General features: G+C 43.4%; 1 protein-coding gene across 1 annotated transcript in view; it reads left to right on the plus strand.

Moving 5' to 3' along the window:
* The window catches only part of LOC124620037 (selenoprotein N-like), a 153,181-nt gene that overhangs the window by 102,341 nt on the left and 26,164 nt on the right, over positions 1-24,676 (plus strand). Inside the window, exons 5-6 of the mRNA XM_047146703.1 lie at positions 11,460-11,611; positions 13,086-13,166. Of these exons, the coding sequence (XP_047002659.1) occupies positions 11,460-11,611; positions 13,086-13,166 (233 nt within the window). The remainder of the gene's footprint in view (positions 1-11,459; positions 11,612-13,085; positions 13,167-24,676) is intronic.

The raw sequence follows: 24,676 nt of genomic DNA on the forward strand, positions 1-24,676 counted from the left end.
GCATTGGTTTATTGGTAGAAGACTGGGGAAGTGCAATCAGTCTATAAAAGAGATTGCTTACAAATCACTCGTGTGACTGGTTCTAGGATATTGCTCAGGTGTGTGGGACACATACCAGACAGGACAAACGGGGGATATTGAATGTATACAGAGAAGGGCAGCACGAACAGTCACAGGTTTGTTTAATCTGTGGGAGAGTGTCACAGAGATATTGAAGGAACTGAACTGGCACTCTCTTGAAGACAGATCTAAACTATTCCAAGAAAGTCTGTTAAAGTTTCAAGAACGGGCTTTAAGTGATTACTTTAGGGATATACTACAACTCCTATGTATCACTGACACAGACATTGTGAGGATAAGATTAGAATAATTACTGCAAGCACAGAGGCACTCAAACAGTCATTCTTCCTGTACTCCACACGTGAATGGAACAGGAAGAAATCCTAATAACTGGTACAATGGGACATACCCTCTGCTGTGCACCTCACGTTGGTTTGCAGAGTATAGATGTCAATGTAGATATAGGTGGAGGGCAACAGGCAGATTTCATATTCTCAGACTTCCAGAAAGCATTTGACTTGTTGGTCCACTCTAGACTGTTGAAGGTCCAACCATATGTGAAAGGGTTGAAGGCTTCTCAAGTAATGTAACCCAGTACATTGTTCTCAAAGGCAAGTGTTCATCAGAAACAAGGGTATCATCAGGAGTTCTCTCTATGCATAAATGATCTGACAAACAGGGCGGTCAGCAATCTGCAGCTGTTCACTGATGATGCTATGGTGTATGGGAAGGTGTTGCCATTGAATGACTGTAGGAGGAAAAGTGACTTGGACAGAATTTCTACTTGGTGTGATGAATTGCAGCTTGCTCTAAATGTAGAAAAATGTAAGTTAACGTGGATGAGTAGGAAAAAACAATCCTGCCTCAGCAGTCAGAGACTGGTCACCTGAGAGTTGGGTGCGTGCGCGTGCGCGTGCCCTCCCACACTTGCACACGTGTACGTGTGTGCGCGTGTTCTTTAATTCTGATAAAGGCTTGTTTGGACAAAAGCTTTGTTTGACAGTCTTTTTGTTGTGCCTATCTGCAACTCAGCATCTCCGCTGTATGGTGAGTAGCAACTGTCCTTTTAGAATAGGTCCGAGATATTCCTGCCAGTCGTAAGAGGCGACTAAAAGGAGTTTCACACATTTCGGCCTTTGTGATGGTCCCCTGTAGGGTTTGACCTCCATTCTTCAAAATTTTCCCTAAGAGCGAGCCAATTTAGGAAGTGCGCCTGACTTGGTGCATCATGTCCATCGTGCATTGAGATCTTTAGCCCACTTTCTCGTTGTCGCATTGCAGTCCCACCTATTTTCCATCTTTTGGGCAAGGACACCTTCTTGGGTGCGTTTCCCACCATGCACTATGCAGTGTCGCATTCTGTGTCGACGATGACCATGGACTTCTTTGCACCCGATACCAAGCACGGTAGCCAGCCCGTTGTGGTGGAGCCTCCATGTACGTTGTTGGTTGTAGCCCCCTGACCACACAGGGATCGCTCTGCTGATGCCTGCGGCATTAACTCCCCATATATAAAGATGCCCATGATCCTGGGGCATCGGGACTCCCGGCAGTGGCCATCCTGCCATGTGGCCTTTGCTGTGGCTGGGTGGTGCCTGTGGAGAGGGCCCCTGGTCAGAGTGGGTGGCATCAGGGCAGACAACATGCGATGAAGTGTAGTCCATCATGGTGGTGAAACACCAGCAGTCTCTAAGTGATCACGAGCTCATTTCAACATACAGAAGTACGACCCCAAATCGTGCCCCTCCCTTGCCACACCATGGGACGAATGTCAGCTAAGGATGGCAGCAGATCTTATTCATCCCAGTACCTTGTGTGTTTGATAGCTGATGGAGAATCTTTCATGACAATGAAGCCTCAGTTTTTTGTTGAGCATTTAGAGGACATGTTTGGGGAGGTGGAGGGCTTGTCCAAAATGAGATCTGGGTCAATCTTGATCAAAACAGCATCCTCTGCCCAGTCACGGGAGTTACTCGCTTGTGACATGCTGGGGATGTTTCTGTAACCAACACGTCCCATAAGAGCTTAAATATAGTCCAGGGTATCATATTTCAGAGTGACCTTCTTTTGCAGACCGACGATGAGCTGCGAGCCAATTTAGAGCGGTGAGGTGTACATTTCGTCCAGTGTGTCTACCAGGGTCCGAGGGATAATCAGGTTGCCACCGGTGCCTTCATCTTGGCCTTTGAGGGTGATACATTGCCTGAGAAGGTCAAGGTGATGGTCTACCACTGTGATCTAAAGCCCTATATCCCTCCCCCGATGCGGTGCCTTAAGTGCTGGAAGTTCAGTCATATGTCTTCCCGCTGTACTTCCAGCATCGCATGCCAAGATTGTGGATGCCCATCACATCCCAATACTCCATGTGCCCCACCTTCGATCTCTCTCAATTGCAGAGAGCACCATTCACCTTGCTTGCCAGACTGCAGGATTCTCCAGAAAGAAAGGAAAATCGTGGAGTACAAGACTCTGGACCGATTGACCTACACTGGGGCTAAGAGAAAATTTGAATGCCTGCATCCTGTGTGTATGACATTTTACGCACTACAACAGTTCTGGTACCATCAGCTCCGCTAACCCAAGTCACCTCTCAGAGCCAGAAGACCACACCTGCCCCATGATGGTGGGGGCCATTTCCCTCCCTGTTGCTCCTGCACCACCTGCTTCGGGAGCAACACCCCCCAACCATCGGGGACGACCGTCCCCACTTCTAAGCCGGAGAAGCGTAAGTCTTCTTCGGCTTCTCTCAGTAGGAAGGGATGCCTTGTGTCACTCCCTTTCCAGGTTTCTGCTAGTGAGAAAGTTGACACCTGCCAGTGGCTCAAGAGCCCAAAAGCAGCTGGTCGTAGGGCTTCATACTCATCCTCATTCCTACAGACTGAGGCAGTGAAGTCCTCCCAGGCAGGGAAACCCAAGGAGCAGCGAGAGAACTCCAAAATGAAAACCCCTAAGACTAAGGAAATTGCGGTGGCACCCACACCATTGCTACCTACAGCTGTGTCTGAGGGTGGGGTGGAGATTTTGGCATCCGCTGAGGACCCAGATCTTGCCAGACCCTCAGACACAATGGATATACACTGCTCAGGCAATAAGTCAGTGGCAGCAGGTGACTCTGAGGCGTAAACTGCCTCATTGAATGTTCCATGCCTTCAATGGTATTGCGGTGGCTTTTTCCACTGCCTGGCTCAGCTACGGCAACTGTTAAGCTTTACACCTGCTTTCTGCATTGCCCTCCAGGAAACCTGGTTCCCGGTAATGCGGACCCCTGTCCTCTTTGGCTATAAAGGATATTACAGGAACTGTAGTGAATATAATCGAGTGTCAGGTAGAGTTTGCGATTATGTCCTAAACTCAGATTGTAGTGAGCATGTGCCCCTTCAAACCCCCTCTTGAAACTATGGCTGTCAGAATAAGAATGACACAGGAAATAACTGTCTGCAATGTATACCTTCCTCCAGATGGTGTAGTACCCCAGAATGTATTAGCTGCACTGATTGATCAACTCCCTAAACCTTTCCTACTTTTGGGAGATTTTATTGCCCATAACCCCTTGTGGTGTGGTAACATGCTTACTGGCCAAGGCAGAGATGTTGAAACTTTACTATCACAGTTCGACCTCTGCCTCTTAAATACTGGGAACGCCACACATTTCAGTGTGGCTCATGGTAGTTACTCGGCCATTGATTTATCAATTTGCAGCCCAGGACTTCTTCCATCTATCCATTGGAGAGCACATGACGACCAGTGTGGTACTGACCACTTCCCCATCTTCCTGTCACTGGCCCTGTGTCAGGCCCATGGACAACTGCCCAGATGGGCTTTAAACAAGGCGGACTGGCAAACTTTCACCTCTGCTGTAACCACTGAATCACCCCCACACAGTAACATCAATGTGATGGTTGAGTAGGTGACTACAACAATCGTTTCTGCTGCAGAAAACGTGATCCCTCGCTCATTAGGGTGCCCAAGGCATAAGGCCTTGGTGGTCGCCAGAAGTCACTGAAGCAATTAAGGTGTGCCGGCAAGCTCTACAGCAGCGTAAACGGCACCCTTCCCTAGAACACCTCATAGCTTTTAAACGGCTCTGTGCCCGTGTTCACTACCTTATCAAACAATGCAGGAGTGTTGGGAGAGAAACGTCTCAACCATTGGGTGCCATATGTCACCTTCACAAGTCTGGGCAAGGATCAAATGTCTTTTCAGGTACCAGGCCCCAACAGGTGTCCCTGGTGTTACCATAAATGGCATATTATCTAACGACGCAAATGCGATTGCCAAGCACTTTGCTTGAGCCTCTGCGTTGGAGAACTACCCCCCAACCTTTTGCTCGCTCCAACAGCAGCTGGAAGGGAACGTCCTCTCATTCACTACATGCCACAGTGTATCTTATAATGCCCCATTTACAGAGTGGGAGCTCCTCAGTGCCCTTGCACATTGCCCTAACACAGCTCGTGGGCCTGATCAAATTCACAGTCAGATGATTAAACATCTCCTCATCATCTTCAACTGGATCTGGTGCGATGGCATCTTTCTACCGCAATGGCGGGAGAGCAATATCATTCTGGTGCTCAAACCTGGTAGAAACCCCCTTGATGTGGATAGCTATCGACCCATCAGCCTTACCAACGTTCTTTGTAAGCTGCTGGAATGTATAGTATGTTGGTAGTTGGGTTGGGTCCTGGAGTCACGTGGCTCGCTGGCTCCATGTCAGGGCGGCTTCCGCCAGGGTTGCTCTACCACTGATAATCTTGTGTCCATCGAGTCTGCCATCTGAACAGCCTTTTCCAGACGGCAACACCTGGTTGCCGTCTTTTTTGACTTACATAAAGCATACAACACGGGCTGGCAACATCATGTCTTTGCCACATTGTATGAGTGGGTTCTCCGGGGCCCGCTCCCGATTTTTATCCAAAACTTTCTGTCGCTCCGTACTTTCTGTGTCCAATTTGGTGCCTCCCATAGTTATATCCATATCCAGGAGAATGGAGTCCTGCAGGGCTCTGTATTAAGTCTCTCTCTATTTTTAGTGACCATTAATGGTCTAGCAGCAGCTGTCGGGCCCTCCGTCGCACCTTCTCTGTATAGAGATGACTTCTGCATTTCGTATTACTGCTCCGGTACTGGTATTGCTGAGCGGAGCCTATAAGGAGCCATCCACAAGGTGCAGTCATGGGCTCTAGCCCACGGCTTCCAGTTTTCAGGTGCAATGTATTGTTATGCACTTCTGTCAGTGTTGTACTGTTCATCCGGAACCAGCACTTTACCTTAATGATGATCCACTCACTGTAGTGGAGACATATCGATTCTTAGGACTGGTTTTAGATGCTCGATTGATTTGGCTCCCTCATCTTCTTCAGCTTAAGTAAAAGCTCAGGCTGCACCTCAATGCCTTCCGTTGCCTGAGCAACACCAATTAGGCTGCAGGTCTGCAGAGCCCTTGTCCAATCCCGACTTGACGATGGTAGTGTGGTTTATGGTTCAGCAGCACCTTCAGCGTTGCATTTACTTGACCCTGTGCACCACTGCACGGTTCGACTAGCGACAGGAACTCTTAGGAAGAGTCCAGTGACCAGTGTACTGGTGGAGGCTGGTGTCCCTCCATTGCAAATCAGACATGCAGTTATGCAGCACACATTCGTAGTTCCCCTGAGCATCCGAATTACCATATCCCTTTCCCGTCTGTGGCAGTCCATCTCCCGCATTGGCAGCCCAGGTTGGGGCTAATGATTGTGGTTCACGGGCCGTCCCTTCTCTCCGAACTCGAGTCCTTCCCTTTACCACCTCTACTTGCAGTCCGTTCACATATGCCTCCATGGTGTATGCCTCGGCCACAGTTTTGCCTGGACCTTTCACATGGCCCCAAGGACTCCATTAACCTTGCGGCTCTCTGCTGTCACTTCCTCTAGATTCTTGACGTGTTCCAGGTCTCGGAAGTGGTTTACACCAATGGCTCGATGGCTGATGGTCATGTTGGCTTTGCCTAAGTGCATGGCGGCCATATTGAACAGCATTCCTTACCTGATGGCTGCAGTGTATTCACTGCAGAGCTGGTGGCCATTTCTCATGCACTTCAGTATCTCTGTTCATGCCCTGGGGAGTCTTTTCTTTTATGTACTGACTCCTTGAGCAGCCTGAAAACTATCGACTAGTGCTGCCTTTGTCATTGTTTGGTAGTGTCCATCCAGGAGTCCATCTATACCCTGGAATGGTCCAGTCGTTCAGTGGTGTTTGTCTGGACCCCTGGTTATGTCAGAATCCCAGGAAATGAACTTGCTGACAAGCTGGCCAAACAGGCTACATGTAAACCACTTCTGGAGATGGGCATCCCCACAAGTGATTTACGTTCGTTATTACGCCGCAAGGTTTTTCAGCTTTGGGAGACGGAATGACAAAATCTCAGTACGCACAACAAACTGTGAGCCATTAAGGGGACAACGAATGTGTGGAAGTCCTCGATGAGGGCATCTCGCAGGGACTCTGTGGTTCTGTGCAGGCTCTGCATTGGCCATGCATGGGCGACCCACGGCTACCTCCTTCGCCGTGAAGACCCACCTCAGCGTTGGTGCGGCGCCCGGTTGACAGTGGCCCATATTCTTCTGCTATGTCCTTCTTTGGCTGCCCTGCAACTTCATCATCGGTTGCCGGACTCGTTAGCCTCGATTTTAGCAGACAATGCCTTATCGGCTGATTTGGTTTTACGTTTCATCCATGAGGGTGGGTTTTATCAATTGATCTGAGTTTTAGCACATGTCCTTTGTCCCTCTGTGTCCTCCACCGTAGTGCTTTTAGGGTGAAGGTTTCAATCAATTTGTTGCAGGGTGGCTGGCTTTTCCTTTTTATTTTCGTGGTTGGCCAGCCACTTTAATCTGCTTTCTTGTTTTACTCTCTTCTGTTTCTTGCATCTCTGTTGTTCTCTTGTCCTCTTTCATTCCTTTTAGTGTTATTTGCCTCCCCTTCATTTTTGTAGTCTTTCCTTTCTTTCCGTTTTGTGTTATATGTCTCTTATTCTCACACTTGTGGCATTGTTTTATTAGGAACAAGGGACTGATGGCCTCATAGTTTGGCCCTTTCCCCCTCTTTTAAACAAACCAACCAACAAGTAGGGGAAAGCAAAATCAACTGCAACTGCTTTGAAAGAACTACAGCACCATTTACCTGAAGCAGTTTAGGGAAAGTGTATAAAACTTAGTGTGCGGCTAGGGGTTCTGAACCCTGCTCCTCCCAAATGTAAGTCCAGTGTCTTAAACATTGTACCACCGTGCTCAGTCACAACAGAGAATAATGTTTAAGGAATTTGGAAGTCTGACACTTAGCTGACAATAGAGTTTCATGTGAACTGTATTCTTGCTCATAAGTAAATTGTGAACTGACTCACACTGTCCAGTCACATTAATGTGACCACCAGCCAAAAGCTTGATCAACCACCTTCTACAGTCAAGGCATGCAGAAAGAGAGTCAGTGAGGTTCTGGAAGGTACCAACAGGGACAGGGAGCCATGCCAACTCCAGTGCCATGGGCAGCTGTGCTAGGTTTCCCGTTTGTGGTTTGAATTATATTTACAAAACAGGATACCAATTGTAGGACTGATGTCAGCTTGCTCTAACCACAAAATAAATTTGATGTTAGATGCAAAGAAACTGGAAGTAGGAGTACCACAAGGCAGTATTCCAGGTCAAATATTGTCTCTTACCTATATAAATGACATCCACACATCTTATGGTGCAGCAAATGCCACGGTATTCGCAGATGATACTAGTGTGATAATAGGTGCACCAAAGCAGCTGCTTCAAAAAGCTGCTGATGAAATCATTAAGAATCTCTGCTCTTGGTTCAATGCACACAGATTAACACTAATTGCAAATAAAACAAATGATACGCATTTTGGGAAAATAAGCCAAAACATAAATCTTGATATGATTTTGTGTGTTACTACCTTTTGTATGACCTTATATATTTTTGTCTTTACTTTTTTTTATTTACATATTTTATATTCCACATCCTTGAAATGGTTCCCCATAAATTTACATGTACATTTGGACAACATCCATACAATATGGATGGATAAATAAAATAATAAATAAATACACTCCTGGAAATTGAAATAAGAACACCGTGAATTCATTGTCCCAGGAAGGGGAAACTTTATTGACACATTCCTGGGGTCAGATACATCACATGATCACACTGACAGAACCACAGGCACATAGAAACAGGCAACAGAGCATGCACAATGTCGGCACTAGTACAGTGTATATCCACCTTTCGCACCAATGCAGGCTGCTATTCTCCCATGGAAACGATCGTAGAGATGCTGGATGTAGTCCTGTGGAATGGCTTGCCATGCCATTTCCACCTGGCGCCTCAGTTGGACCAGCGTTCGTGCTGGACGTGGAGACCGCGTGAGACGACGCTTCATCCAGTCCCAAACATGCTCAATGGGGGACAGATCCGGAGATCTTGATGGCCAGGGTAGTTGACTTACACCTTCTAGACCACGTTTGGTGGCACGGGATACATGCGGACGTGCATTGTCCTGTTGGAACAGCAAGTTCCCTTGCCGGTCTAGGAATGGTAGAACGATGGGTTCGATGACGGTTTGGATGTACCGTGCACTATTCAGTGTCCCCTCGACGATCACCAGTGGTGTACGGCCAGTGTAGGAGATCGCTCCCCACACCATGATGCCGGGTGTTGGCCCTGTGTGCCTTGGTCGTATGCAGTCCTGATTGTGGCGCTCACCTGCACGGCGCCAAACACGCATACGACCATCTTTGGCACCAAGGCAGAAGCGACTCTCATCGCTGAAGACGACACGTCTCCATTCGTCCCTCCATTCACGCCTGTCGCGACACCACTGGAGGCGGGCTGCACGATGTTGGGGCTTGAGCGGAAGACGGCCTAACGGTGTGCGGGACCGTAGCCCAGCTTCATGGAGACGGTTGCGAATGGTCCTCGCCGATACCCCAGGAGCAACAGTGTCCCTAATTTGCTGGGAAGTGGCGGTGCGGTCCCCTACGGCACTGCGTAGGATCCTACGGTCTTGGCGTGCATCCGTGCGTCGCTGCGGTCCGGTCCCAGGTCGACAGGCACGTGCACCTTCCGCTGACCACTGGCGACAACATCGATGTACTGTGGAGACCTCACGCCCCACGTGTTGAGCAATTCGGCGGTACGTCCACCCGGCCTCCCGCATGCCCACTATACGCCCTCGCTCAAAGTCTGTCAACTGCACATACGGTTCACGTCCACGCTGTCGCGGCATGCTACCAGTGTTAAAGACTGCAATGGAGCTTCGTATGCCACGGCAAACTGGCTGACACTGACGGCGGCGGTGCACAAATGCTGCGCAGCTAGCGCCATTCGACGGCCAACACCGCGGTTCCTGGTGTGTCCGCTGTGCCGTGCGTGTGATCATTGCTTGTACAGCCCTCTCGCAGTGTCCGGAGCAAGTATGGTGAGTCTGACACACCGGTGTCAATGTGTTGTTTTTTCCATTTCCTGGAGTGTAAAAGAATTGGGGATCCATCGTGCAAACAGCCTGGTGGGGGTGGTCCCACAATTTCTTGGTTCAGTTTAAATGAGGAGAGTTGGAGGCCAGGGAAGTACGGCGAACTAATCCTGGTGCTTTTCAAACCATGCATCTGCATTGAAAGCTGTGAGACAAGTTGCATTCTCTAGCTGGGAGATGCCATCGTGCCAAGGAAAAAGGAACATGCATGTAGTGGTGGGCATGGCCCCTAGGATAGATGCATACTTATGTTGATCCATTATGCCTTCCACAATTACAGGATCACCCAGGGAAAGCCACAGAAACATTCCACAGACCATAATGCTCCCTCCTGGCTGCAGGCTGTTTGCTTTCAGACGTTTCACACTATACACACCAACAACCATTTGTCCAATTGAGCATAAAATGTGATTCATCTCAACAGGCCACCTCTTGCTACTCATTGGATGTCCATTCATGCATGGTATTGTATTGGTGTGCAAATTCCAACCATCATTGCTGATGAACAGCAGTTGTATTCGAAATGCTTACATCCTTCACCTGAAAGCCAATGATCATGCCCTTTTGGATGTCAGATAAATTGTTGTGTTTCTGTATTATGACAACAAGTGCACTGTCTTCCCCATCTCTCAACACACACTATACACCCTACACTGCTTGTGCTGCCACCTGCCCTCTGTGAGTGGTTATTGCACATTGACATTGATTGTAGGCAGTGATCACATTAATGTGACAGGACCATGCATATACAGTACAAGTATTATTATTATTATTATTAGACCGAGTTTTTGCACCCATGTCTAAAGTTCAGAAGTTCTGCTTTCTAATGTAATAAACATTTAGAAAATGGCAAACAAAAAAATGAATGAGTTTCAGGATGATCAACAATAAATTGAGATAATAATTGTAGTCTAAAACTGCTAATGTGTCATTGTACACATGGTAAAATATGTGTCTCAAATAAATATTGCACATAAATATCATCCTTCCATAACTATCAATACTCTTGTGCTTATATACGAGGGCTATCCACAAAGTACATTACATTTTGGAATTAAAAATAAATAAAGTACTGGAAATTTTTTTTATTATATACAGATGAAAGCCACACTTCAATACTACTTTTCTACATAGTTGCCATTTAAATTAAGGCACTTATCGTAGTGATGGACGAGCTTGGAAATTCCTTCGTCGTAAAATTCGACCGCCTGCGCCTTCAACCACGTGGTTACCTCTTCTTGAAGCTGTGCGTCGTCATCAAAATGCTGCATAGCCAACCACTTCTTCATTGCTGGAAATAAGTGAAAGTCGCTCGGTGCCAGGTCGGGACTGTACGGCGAATGAGGAAACAACTCTCACTTAAAAGATTCGAGAACTTCACAAGTAGCATTTGCCGTGTGGGCCCGGGCGTTGTTGTGAATCAGAAAGATCTTTGAGACCAACTTTCCCCTGCGCTTGTTTTGTATTGCTCTTCTGAGGTTTTGCAGAGTTTTGTAATACCTTTGAGAGTTAATTGTAGTGCCTCTTTCCAGGAAATCCACAAAAATCATATTTCTACCGAGTTACTGATTAACCACGTGGTTGAAGGCGCAGGCGGCCGAATTTTACGACGAAGGAATTTGCAAGCTCATCCATCGCTACGATAAGTGCCTTAATTTAAATGGCAACTATGTAGAAAAGTAATATTTTAGTGTGGCTTTCATCTGTATATAATAAAAAAAATTCCAATACTTTATTTATTTTTAATTCCAAAACATAATGTACTTTGTGGATAGCCCTTGTACAATAGCAATACAGCTTAACTGCAGAAGCGCAAGTTTTTTATTTATCTACAAAGTATAATATGCATTTATAGATATTATTTAAGCTTAATATTTAATTAATTTTTCAGGTGCCATGCAGAATTTCAACTGAACAGCCCACCACTGTTGCCATTCTGGTTTACCCCAGGCCAATTTAGAGGACAAATCATCATAAGCAGAGATAGAAGCAAGGTCTTTTATTTTCATTTGGAAGTACCACCTACAAAAAAACTTAATGTAGGCAAGTTATTTATCAGCTATTGTGTACAATTATTATTCTCTATTTTTTTAATTGGTAGTAAAAAATGAACATTAGCAATAAGAAACGTACATAGTTATCAGCTGCTGGGAAAGAAAGAACAGGGGAGGATGTAGGCTGACGCAGAAATTTGGAAACACAGTTGAACGTTTCAAGGAATTTAATTTACCAATTGACAGTAAACCAGTACATGCGGTACATTAACAAAACTGCAAATGTTACCCATTGTTTTAAATGTATATGAAGATTACTAAGCTCTTTGCCAGAATAAATGGCAACGAAGAAAACCTAATTGTAAAAGAAAAATCTCAGGTTTATTTCAAATGTAATCTTAAATGTCATTCAAATTTTAACCAATAACCTCCCTTGGCTGGGAAGTCTAGTGCATAGCATACGCAAATCCAAAGAAAACGTTCTTGGGCAAACAGCAAAATTGTTACGGCAATTGTACATAATATTTCAACAATAGCTCAAGTTTTAATCAAGTGTACTGATTAACTGATGCAAGGTACTGATGATAATTCAGCTGATTGTTCAAAATCTTGTGCATTATTGCCATGACAATCTGGCTGTTTACTTGTTGCACTAATATGAACTCCTGGACCTTCTCTAATATTACTAACAGTTTCCAGTTCTGACAGTGAGAGCCCAGCCCCTCAGCACACATGCAGTCTAAGTTAATGCCAGTCACTTCCTAGTTCTATTTTCCATTCTCATCCACAGCCTTTTTTTCCTTGTACCTCTTTTTTACCCCTCTCTTCCTCATTTGCACTCTGTGATTTTCTTTATCCTTACATTTCATACATTAATTCATCATGTTCTATAAACCCCATAAAGAACCTCCTTGATGGATGTGGAAGCAGTGAATTCTCAGCTACTGACTGCTAGCAGATCATTATTAGCGGTATTCTGAAAATTGTGTCTGCAGTAACTTCATTGTTGTAATTCTCATTTTATCCCCAAAGTACATCACATACGAAAAATGTTGGATAAACATCCAAATGATTGTGGCAGACGTGCACAAAATTCTCAGAACAGATGGAGTTGCTGTCAGCAGCATTCCTTATAACTCAGTCTGTTGTCAGCATATCTGTCACAACGATCTGGCCATTCACATGAGTACTTTCATGCAGCTCCACCAGTACTTTGCAGTTTATCCCTGCTTCTTGTGCTTCTCTTGGTCCAGAGTTCAGAGAAATATTTTTCTTCCTTCAGCACCATATTTCCTTCTTTTCCCTGTTATGTCTTCCTCTTTCCTTTGATAAGTTCTTTTTCATCAGAAGATCGGAATTTCATTGTACTTTCCTGTGCTGATGATTGTTAGCTCTAGCTCTGTCTCAGTGCCGATCATTTTTCTTATTATTATTATTATTTTAATGCTCATAAATATGACCAAATTACATGTAGGCCTACAATAAGCCTTCTTGATAAATGACCTTCTTTTTTTAATTTTCAGACATGGAATGGATGAATGAACAGAATTCAAGCTTAGAAGTTGATATTGGGTACCTTCCAGAAATGAAGCTGGAATTCAAAGGTATCATTTTTCAGGCAGATCAGAGTGATTAAATGAGTAATGAAATTCAGTTAGTGCCATAGTGTTGTTTTTAAAAAAATTCTGTGCTTCAAAAGCTTCGTTTTAAAGATGTTACTAAACAGCTTGACACTTGGTTCCTCCTTTAATGAATATGTGAGTGGTAAGTCCACATGTTCCAAAACAATTACTTATCATGAATCTAATCACAGTAATATAGTGTGTTCTGTAATGAGGAGGTTTGAAGATTCAAAATTTAATTTGCAACTAAATCATCCATTATCAATTAATATCCAATTTGCTTTTGAGAAACAGTGCTCATAAGAGGCATAACTTACAGACCATTAAATTGATTGTAGTACATAAAGCCTGCATAGAAAGATAAGAATAAATGCAGTAGATGGATCCGGCACACACCAGGTTTCAAATGTCGAACTCAAGCATCAAGAGAGGGGATGGAGAAAAGAAAATTATAGATTGTCTCAATTATCGAAGTCCTTATCTGGCCATATTAACTTTCCTTTTCTAGGAGTGTCTTTCTATATCAGTTGGAGGTGGGACTAACACACAAATCTAACTATGGGAAAGTCGGATGCCAAACTATAAGAGAAACTTGGATGAGAATTCCATCTTGTGCAAGACACCTTAGAAGTTTTGTTTTATCCAGACCTGTTTCAGCACTTTCTGTGCTATCTTCAGTGGGTTACTTTATTTCCTTTCTGTGAAATCGTTATTGCATATTAACATTTAGAGAAAACATTTGGTACAAAATATTTACATTTGTGAATGAAGTGATCGTTGAATATTATACATGGTTTGTTAACAGTTAAGATATATATTACTGGGCTGATGAACTGTTTGTTGTTTATTCAGTATGTCTAAAGTTCTGGTTTTGTAGCTTATTTGGCAAAAGGTGGATGAGTGCGTTAGTTTACGTACCTTACATGAAGCTATTGAATGTTTATTGGTGGCTGTGAGTCTGCTACACAAAACTTATCTGCAAACAGCAAAACACAATTTTTATTTTTGTTTATTATTCATTTCTGAATGAAATTGAGTATGTATCATGTTATTCTGTGTGTTACTTACAGCTTTCGTGTTGTGGTATTTATCTCCTTTGTTTGTGGTGCAGTAACAGGCTGATTTCTACCACTTTTGACATTTCACAAGCATTTCCTGTGACTTTTCAAACTTGCGAGTGTTTTTGCAGCCATTGTGTGGTGTTGTGTCTGTGAAGTATTCATTTGTTTCATGGCATGTTTGTCTGGGTGGGATGTGCAGATTTGAAGTGTTGTTGGCATTTATGGTGTTTGGTTTGTGTGTTTTCTAGAGTTTGCAGTGCAGAGTGTACAAGATTAGTGTATATGGCTTATTTCAATTCTATTATATCCTATGGAATAACATTCCGTTGCTTGAGAGAAGTTTTTAAATTACAGAAAAGTGCCATTAGAACTATTACACACTGCAAGCCCTTTTCATGCAGGTAAACATTTGCATTACCACCTTTATATATATTAAAAAGCATACTGCATACAAGAACACACTCGAGTAGTTTACGTGTAAATTCAGATCTTCATGACTACAATGCACATGTCTGTAAGAATCTGCATGTCGAAAGAACAAGAAAAACAAAAACTCAGAAACATGTGAGCCACTATGGAATAAAGCTTAATAATGCTCTGCCATTCTGCATCAAGGGAACAGAAGATGGAGGAAAATTTAAGTCAGAGTTAAAAAAGTATCTGACAAATAAATGTTTTCATAGCATAGAAGAATATTTTGAATCCTTAAATCACTAACTGATACTTGTATTGTCAATATCATGTTGTTCTCATTGTCAGTTCTATGTCTTGTTTATACTCTTTTAAATCTAAATTATGTGTAATATGTGTTTTCCAAAATGTACTAAATATATATATAAAAATTCATCACATATGGTACATGTTAACAGAGCATGTAAAAGAACAACCCATTAATTCAATGTTTTAATTTTCAACATATTATATAATGTTAATTTTACATGTCTGATAGAAATTTGTAATATTCTTCTGTGCATATTCTGGACAGTACTATGACAATTTCTATACCATGCAATAGATGCAAAGGATGATAATAAATGAAACGAAATGAAATGAAATGAAGAGTGTGCGTGTGTGTGTGTTTGGTTGGTGTTGTTGTTGTGGTGGTGGTGGAAAGGCATCTAGAGTGAATATTGCACAGTATTCAGGAGAGGGAAATTTAGTTGTGGGGGCTGAACATGTTAAGTTTTGGTGCGGATGTTATTTATATAGTCCATCAGTTGTGACAAAGAGGGCTTTATTGCACAGTTATGTGTATTCATTTAGTACTTTCTTCCCTTGGGCTGTTGACTTTTGGATTTGATACTTTTCTTCTATTGTTAATTTTTGGTATAGAATGTTACTAGTTTTAAGGATCCTTAAGTCACCGTCAGTGTTTGTTGGGTGGTGATTCTGTGTTGTCACATTGATTATGAGCTATTGTTTTTCAGTGCTCTGAGATGTTCTCCATACCTGCTTCTGAAGTTCTGCCATGTTCAACCCACATGTACAGATTGACAGCAGTCGCAAGTTAGGCTGTGTCGTGTTTCTTTGTGAGTATGTTTAATGATTATGTATTGCCTGTTTTTGTATTTTGTGGTTTATTTTATCTACTCTCGTTGCATCATATCCATTCTTCTGGCAATTTGATTTATTGTATTAAATTTTTACATGTAATCATGTTTGTTCTTCAGTCTGTGTGGTAAATATCTGAAGCTAGCTTCTTTGTGAGTCATGAGACGATTAGATTGGTTATGAATAATGGTGCTGCTGATTGTGAGTTTCCTGTAAGTTGTGAACTCATGTCTGTTGTTTCTCTTGCTTATGGTGAGATCTAGGAAATTAACTCTTTCATCTGTCTGTGTTTCAATGTTGAACTGTATTTGTGGGTTTTTATGTCCTCCTGAAATTCTTTTATGTGAAGCTGTGATTCATCTGGTGTGGTTTTGGTATTAGTATATTGTCAGAGATTTGCTTTTCTTTCTGATTGAGGAGAATGTCAGCTAGGAGGCCACTGATGGGAATCCCACAGGTAGTCCATCTTATTGAGAGAAAAATTTGCTGTTGAATGTGAAGTAGTTTTGCAGTGTGATACCCTGAGTATGGCTGATATTTCTTGTAAGTTTGTTGTGGGAATGTTCACGACATTTTGATTTTTCATTTTTGTCGGTTTGCTAAAGAAATTTGGCTTTTATTAAGCTTTCCTGCTGAGGCAGTAAATTAATTTGAAACGAAATGTTTAATTCCACACTATTGGCTAGTTTCGACTGTTCCTGCATTTCAAATGCACGTTTTCATCTTCTAGCACGTATGGCATTATGTCATAATAAAGAACCAAACAAGAGATATTACACACACAAACATACAGGCTTCCTACGTCACTGTAGCTGCGCAAGTGCGGTAGAACCTCTTATCTGGCGCTCTATGGCAACTGCTGAAATGAAATTATTTCTAACAAGTCGCAGGAAAATATTGCGAATTGTGATTCAAAAAGCGTTATTTTCTAAGTAAAATTTCCTTTTATGCTAGAGGAACTACGTGCGAGAATGTACGATGAATTTCTTAAATAACAGAGCATTTGCTCTCATTTAAAAATCAACTCTTTGATGATGAGCCATTTAGAAGATTTTTGGGCCCAGAAGATCAGAGATTTATGTCGGTATTAAAAAATTTACTGGCGTATTTGTGTGATGTATCTTAAAGTGTAACATGTGATAAACAGATCAACATTATATGTGAAAGCTTAGCTTCTGTTGTAGCTTATTAATCTTCAAGGCAAATATTATATGTGAAAGCTTTGCTTTTCTTGTGGCAACACTATGTATATTAACTTAAACCATTAACTTTTCCTGTTGGTGGAATTCGAAATACAAAAATATGCAGCGTACATGTTGCTGCACATCAAAGATCTTTCCAAAACGTGTTTTTCCCCCCTGAGTTTTGTTTTCTAAAGTGCCGCAAAATTCTATGCTGCTGTATAAAAACCATATTCCTTCAAAGGATTGATAAGTTTTACAGTTCCGACTGAAAGTATACTGTCATTTAACACAGAAAAAGTGTATTTTCACCTGGTTCAAAAGCTCAAGTGGCTCCAAGCACTATCTGAGGTCATCAGTCCCCTAGTCTTAGAATTACTTAAACCTAACTAACCTAAGGACATCACACACATCCATCCCCAGGCAGGATTTGAACCTGTGACCGTAGCAGCAGCGTGGTTCCGGACTGAAGCGCCTAGAACCGCTCGACCAAAGTGGCCGGCCTTTTCACATGGGAGAAAATGTATTTTTAACTGGGATATCCAGGAAAAATCCAGGAATTTTTTTTCCTTGTTCGCAGATACACCCTGTTATAATTTCTTGCCTCTGAGGGAAGTCTCTCACTCTCCATTCTTTGTAGATGTTTGTTCCATTTTCTTCTGTAATCTCAAATTTTGCCAGTTCTTCTCCAATATCTTGATTTCTTAACAACCTTCAACTCCTCTAAGGAATTTCGTTTCTTGTGCCTGAATCCAGCTTGCTTGCTTCATGGTAATCACCTAGGTCTCACTCCCACAGAGCCATTTGGGCACTAGGATGTGAAATGACATATGGCTACAGCAGAGATATTGAAATTAAGCTGAATAAATTCAGCCAGGTATGTGGAACAATTTACAGAAACCTAACAAACTAAAACAGGAAAGACACTCAAATTTTACAGAACAGGAATACATTGACAAAAAATTAGAATTCATCCAAAGAAATGAAAACATAAAACATACCAAACACAGCAGCATTAATTTCATTTGACACAATTTCCATGTATGCACACATTCCAATAGAAGAAACCAACAACATCATAGAAACAAAACCACCAACTACAAGGAAACATCCCGACAACAATCTTACAAGAAATATCAGCCATACTCAGGGTCATAACAGAGCAAAACTACTTCACATTTAACAGCAAATTTTACTATCAACAAGATGGACTGCATATGGGATCCCCATCAGTGCCCACCTAGCTGACATTCTCCTCAATCAGAAAGATAAACAAATTTTTAACAAAATACTAATACCAAAATCATACAGAATAGTATATTAGTACAGGTATGTAGATGATATCATTTGGCTAATAGATGAATCACAGCCTCACATAAAAGAATCTTATGAGGACATAAACACCATCCACCCACAAATACAGTTCAATATTGAAACACAGACAGATGAAAGAGTTAATTTCCTAGATCTCACCATACGCAAGAGAAACAACAGCTATGAGTTCACAATTTACAGGAAACTCACAATCAGCAGCACCATTATTCATAACCAATCCAATCGCCTCATGACTCACAAAGAAGCCAGCTTCACGTATTTACCACACAGACTGAAGAACAAACATGATTACATGTAAGAATTGAATACAATAAGTCAAATTGCCAGAAGAATGGATATAATGTGAAGAGAGTAGATGAAATAAACCACAAAACACAAAAAAAGGCAATACATAATCATAAAACATACACACAAAGAAACACGACACAGCCTAACTTGCAACCGCTGTCAATCTGTACATGTGGGTTGAACGTGGCAGAACTTCAGAAGCAGGTACGGAGAACATGTCAGAGCGCTGAAAAATGATAGCTCATAATCAACCTGACAACACAGAATCACCACCCAACACACATTGGCAGTGACTTAAGGATTCTTAAAACTAGAAACATTCTATACCAAAAATTAACAATAGAAGAAAAGTATCAAATCCAAAAGTCAACAGCCCAAGGGAAGAAAGTACTAAATGAATACACATAACTGTGCAATAAAGCCCTCTTTGTCACAATTGAAGGACTACATAAATAACATCCACACCAAAACTTAACATGTTCAGCCCCCACAACTAAATTTCCCTCTCCTGAATACTGTGCAATATTCACTCTAGATGCCTTTCCACAACAACAACAACAACCCCTCCCCCCCCCCCCCCCCCCCCTGCAATTCTGCATGGCTCACCCAGACAAACATGCCATGAAACGAATGAATACTTCACAGCCACAACAACACGTGCCAGATAAGACTTTCCCACATGTCTGTGTTATTCATCCCAAAACAATCTAAAAAATATCCTGGCCCATCTTTGTCACACCTTCTCTCAATCTCTTTCCATATGGGTCTTAGCTCTGTGGAAGGCCCAGGTGCAATACTGTCCTATCCACCAACCCAGCACACCCTATTCCAGTCCTGTTATAGGTGTATCCTATCCTGTCCTAGACAGAGCTACTTATGAAAGCAGTTAATATAACTTTTGCGCAACCTTTTATGTGGGCATAACCTCCAATCAGCTGCCCACCAGAGTGAATGGCTACTGATAATCTGTGGCCAAGAGCAGAGTTGACCACCCAATGGTAGGATAGGCTCCTGAGCAAAAGTGCTCAACATCAGTGGCCTCAATACCAACTTTCTGAACTATGTAGATGGGGACTGTCCTTACAACACATTATTTAATCCACAGTCTCTGCCAGTCTGTGTTAGCCACTGTTCCTAACTGACCTCCACCCTTGGCCCCTTGCCCCAGACCCTCACTTCATTAGTTCTACACTCAAACCCTCTTTCCCACAGTTTCCCTACTCTTCTGTACTATGTCCCCTTCCCAGTTGATTACATCATGTCAATGTGTACCACATGCAGCTCTCACTGTCTGCACCAAATCGATCTCCACATGGCCAGTATAATGTAGTCAGCCAGGTCTGAAGAACACTAAAGCACTGCTAAGTTTTTGGACAGTTTTCTTTGCGATCTTATCAGTGACTCAGCACTTGCAACTACACAGTTAGTTGTTTCTGGTACTCAGTCCGTTATTTGAAAGTCAAGTAACATATTGCTTCATCTATCGTCCACTAACATCCATACTGTGTAATGACCACAATGGAAAAATTTAATAAATTCAGGCTTATGCAATGGTGTACCAACAGTCTTTCTACCTGCATACCATCTACAATTGGAACAGGGAGGGTGGAAACATTATTCTGGTACACTACATACACTCTACCATACACCATACATTGGCTTGAAGACTACAGATCTAAAAAGAATCATCCTTGAGCTAATTTTGGAATCAGGATAAGTATGTAGACATAGTTATATATTTATCATGCAAAAATAATGCTTTATTAATTAGTGAACTACAGTGCATCTCACATCAGAAGGCAGAACAGTTTTGAACTTTTCTGTGCGTCCACTTATAACTGCCAGCAGTTATTGGACTGAGTTTCCCCATGCCCAGCTGTGAACAGCACCATATGGCGATAACAGCACTGTGCCAAAAAGGTACTTTTCACATGGGAGTTAAGCTTTATAACAAACTTCCTGAAAACATAAAAGCTATCACTGAGGTCAATACATTTGGAAAATCTCTAAAATCATATTTACAGCATCACTGCTTTTACTCCACTGAAGAATATTTAAATTTATGAAATGTGTTATATAAATACTTACGTGTAAAGTGTATTATTGTAACCTTAAATATGTATGCCTTGAAACGACTTTCAGCCTGTATATTTATAACTTGACTTGTCCAATGTCTTATGCATAAGCTGCTATGTAGACAACAGGACCAATAAAAAATACAATACAATACAATAAAACTGCTCCCCTCCAGGCTGCAGTCCAGCCATACTTAGGGGTGCTGAAATTTGATTTGTTGTTATTAGTAACAACACTTAATAACGTTTGTGTTGTGACTCGCCGATCATTCAAAGCGCCGCCGCGCAATTACGCACGTCCTCTATGTGCGGCGCTGTCTGCCAGCCATGCAGCAGCTGCGCCACCTAAGCGGCCACCCGAGCAGTGGCCGCTAGACTGGGACTCAGTGCTCATTCGAATGCTAACGTGTACACATGTCTTGCTTGTCAACTTACTCTGCGACTTATATGTGTTGTGTCATTCAGAAATATATGTGTTAAACTTGACGTTATAACAATTGAACTTTTCCTTTTCACCGTTGACCCATAGGGTTCCATGGCTACTGTCGAGCAACTATTGCAAAATCTCCTTGAACAGCAAACGCTTCTAACAGCGACGATTCGCGATTTCGTTGCAGCGTCAAATGCGGGGCATTTCTCGTCGTTGGCTATACCTCCTTTTCCTCCTTACGACGAGACGGCGAAAGACTGGTCTGATAATGAAAAACGTCTTCGACAGCACTTCTTGGCATTTCATGTCACGGACGAACAACCATGTAAGTCTCTGTTCCTTTCCTGGATTTCAGCTCAAATGTATCGGTTGTTGTCGCAATTGGCTCCTTTGAAGGACCCTGCGTCTTTGTCCTTTGCTGAAATGTGCTCACTTCTGTCTATTTTCGAAAGCAAACGCATGTGGTAACCTCTTGTGTTGCCTTTTATCATTGTCAAAAACAGCCACATCAATCCTATCGCGCTTGGGCTGCTGAACTTCACGGCCTCAGTCGAAAGTGTCAATTTGTTACTGACATTCACAAAGAATCCTTTGCCGATTCCATGGTACGGGATGCTATTATCCGGTCGGCGCCCGACAAAGAAGTTCGGCAACGTGCCCTTCAGTCGGCAAATTCGACTCTAGATGAAGTTCTCTCCATTGCGCAGTCTTTTGAAATTTCTCGCGCCACTGGGGCGCAAATAGAGGCATGGGGTGATGTTGGGGAAATACAACCTCTGTGCGCTGTTGACGACGCGTGCGGTGCGTCCCTGCCAGCCGACGTGGCCGCAGTGCGCTCCCAGGTGCAGCCTCGGCCTAGCCGTAAACAACCCGCTAAGAAACTGCAGCAAAACCCCCGGCAACTTCCTTCATGCCCGCGGTGTTTTACGAAACATTCACGCGAGGATTGTCCCCAACGTTGGTCTGTGTGTCACAATTGCAAAAAGAAAGGTCATGTATCTTCCGTTTGCAAATCCGACCCCATACATGATGTTCATGAACATTACACTGATTCTGATTCTGTGTTGTCTGTCAATTGCACTTCTTCCCTTTCAGGGAAGTTGTTCCTCACTGTCCAAATCCTTGGTCAAGATGTTTGCATGCAAGTGGATACCAGTTCTGCTGCCACTATAATTAATTCTCCGACGTATCTTCAGTTGGGTTCTCCACTCCTGTCACCTGTCACTCGGCAATTACGGACGTACAATAAACAGAAGATTTCTCTCTTGGGACAGTTTAATGCTGAGGTATCTTACAAATCCGTCGTTCGCACTGTTCCCATATTTGTGGTCGACCAGAGCAACGCAGAAAATCTTTTTGGTTTCGATGCCTTTCGTGTTTTTGGGTTCTCCATAGATGACTCTGTCAATATTGTCTCTGATGCTATTCCTTATCCTCAACTGGAATCCTTGTCAACGACCTTTTTGTCCCATTTTTCTCCTGGGTTAGGCCGTGCAAACGACTTTGAAGCTCATATCACACACAAACCCACTGCCCGGCCTAAGTTTTTTCGGGCTCGGCCCATTCCTGTGGCCCTTCGTGATCGGGTAAAACGGGAGTTGGATCGTCTCACTACTTCAGGGGTCTTGCTTCCTGTCACTTCCAGTGAGTGGTCCTCTCCTGTCGTTGTTGTTGCTAAGCCAAATGGTGGTATTCGTCTCTGTGGCGATTTCAAAGCCACTGTAAATGCTCAATGCTTCATCAACACTTACCCTATGCCCCGTCCTGAAGAACTGTTCACTAAACTTGCTGGAGGCCAGTATTTTTCTAAAAGTGACCTGTCAAAAGCTTATCATCAACTTCCTCTCGACGCTGCTTCCTGGCAGTTTCTGGTTCTTAACACGCCTTTCAGCCTCTATCTATACCAACGCTTGCCATTCGGGGTTGCTAACGCCCCTGCTCTCTTTCAGCAATTCTTGGAACAATTATTGCTCCCTGTCCCTGGGTGTATCAATTACATGGACGACATTGTTGTCACTGGCTCCACCACTGCAGAACATCTTCGAAATCTCCACACACTTTTTCATGTCTTACAGACTGCCGGTCTTAAGTGTAATCTTCAGAAATCACAATTTTTTCAGGCATCTATCACGTACTTGGGGTTTCAACTCTCTCGGGATGGTATTCGTCCGCTTCAGCAAACTGTTGCTGCGATCGATGCCCTTCCTCGCCTTACATCTGTTAAGGAACTGCAGGCCTTCTTGGGGAAAATAGCATACTATCACAAGTTTTTACCGTCTGCGGATTCGATGGCTCAGCTGTTGCATCGCCTGTTGCATAAAAATGTGCCTTTTCACTGGTCCGCGTTATGCGAAGCGGATTTACAGAAATTGAAGACTATGCTGAAACAGGCCCCGTGCCTGGCTACTTATTGACCTGGCCAACATCTTGTTCTTGCCACAGACGCCTCTCAATACGGGGTCGGTGCAGTCCTTGCGCACCGTTTTTCTGACGGTTCGGAACAACCCATTGCTTATGCCTCCAAAACGCTCATGGATGCCCAACAAAAGTATTCTCAAATTGAAAAAGAAGCTTTGGCCATTATTTATGCTCTTCATAAGTTTGGTGTTTTTCTCTATGGCTCAAAATTTCATCTTGTTACGGATCACAAACCACTTGTTTCCTTGTTTCATCAATCAACGTCACTTCCCGACAAGGCTGCACACTGCCTCCAGCGTTGGGCTCTTTACTTGTCTCGTTTCAATTATGAGATTCATTTCTGGCCAACAGCTCAACATGCAAATGCTGATGCTGTGTCTCGCGTTCCCATGGGTACTGATCAGGCATTCGACAGGGACGAACTTTTGTGTTTCCACCTAGATGTTGCCGAGCAGTGGGTTGTGGACGAGTTCCCCATCACTGGGGACAGGCTGGTGGCTGCTACGGGTTCTGACCCTACCCCCTCCTGGGTTTTACGCTGTATTCAGAAGGGTTGGCCAGATCGCCCGTCCGCTAAGACTTCTGATCCGTTGCGGAACTACTACGCTTTGCGCTGCCGCCTCACGGCTAGGGATGGTGTTATCCTCCTCTCCACTGACAATGCTTCGCCGCGTGTTGTGGTACCTGCGTCTTTGCGTGCTTCGGTCTTGCACCTCCTTCACCAAGGGTACTGGGGTGTGTCTCGCACAAAATCTCTGGCGCGCCGTCATGTGTACTGGCTTGGCATCGACTCTGAAATAGCACACATGGTCGCTGCCTGCGGCCCTTGTGTGTCACAGGCCGCTGCCCCGAAGTCATCTTTGTCACCGTGGCCTTCGCCTGAGAAGCCCTGGGAGCGCATTCATGCTGACTTTGCGGGACCCTTTTTAGGTACTTATTGGCTCCTTGTAATTGACGCTGACTCTAACTTTCCTTTCATTGTCCGTTGCACATCGCCTACCACCGCGGCAACCACCAGTGCTCTCGCCCGCATTTTTTCTTTGGAAGGCCTCCCCTTTACTCTTGTTACTGATAATGGTCCGCAATTTGCCTCTTCCGAATTTGCGGATTTTTGTGCTCGTCATGGCGTTATGCATGTCACGGACCCGCCGTT

The sequence above is a fragment of the Schistocerca americana genome, chromosome 6 (genome assembly GCF_021461395.2).
Source record: "Schistocerca americana isolate TAMUIC-IGC-003095 chromosome 6, iqSchAmer2.1, whole genome shotgun sequence".
Taxonomy (NCBI): Eukaryota; Metazoa; Arthropoda; class Insecta; order Orthoptera; family Acrididae; genus Schistocerca; species Schistocerca americana.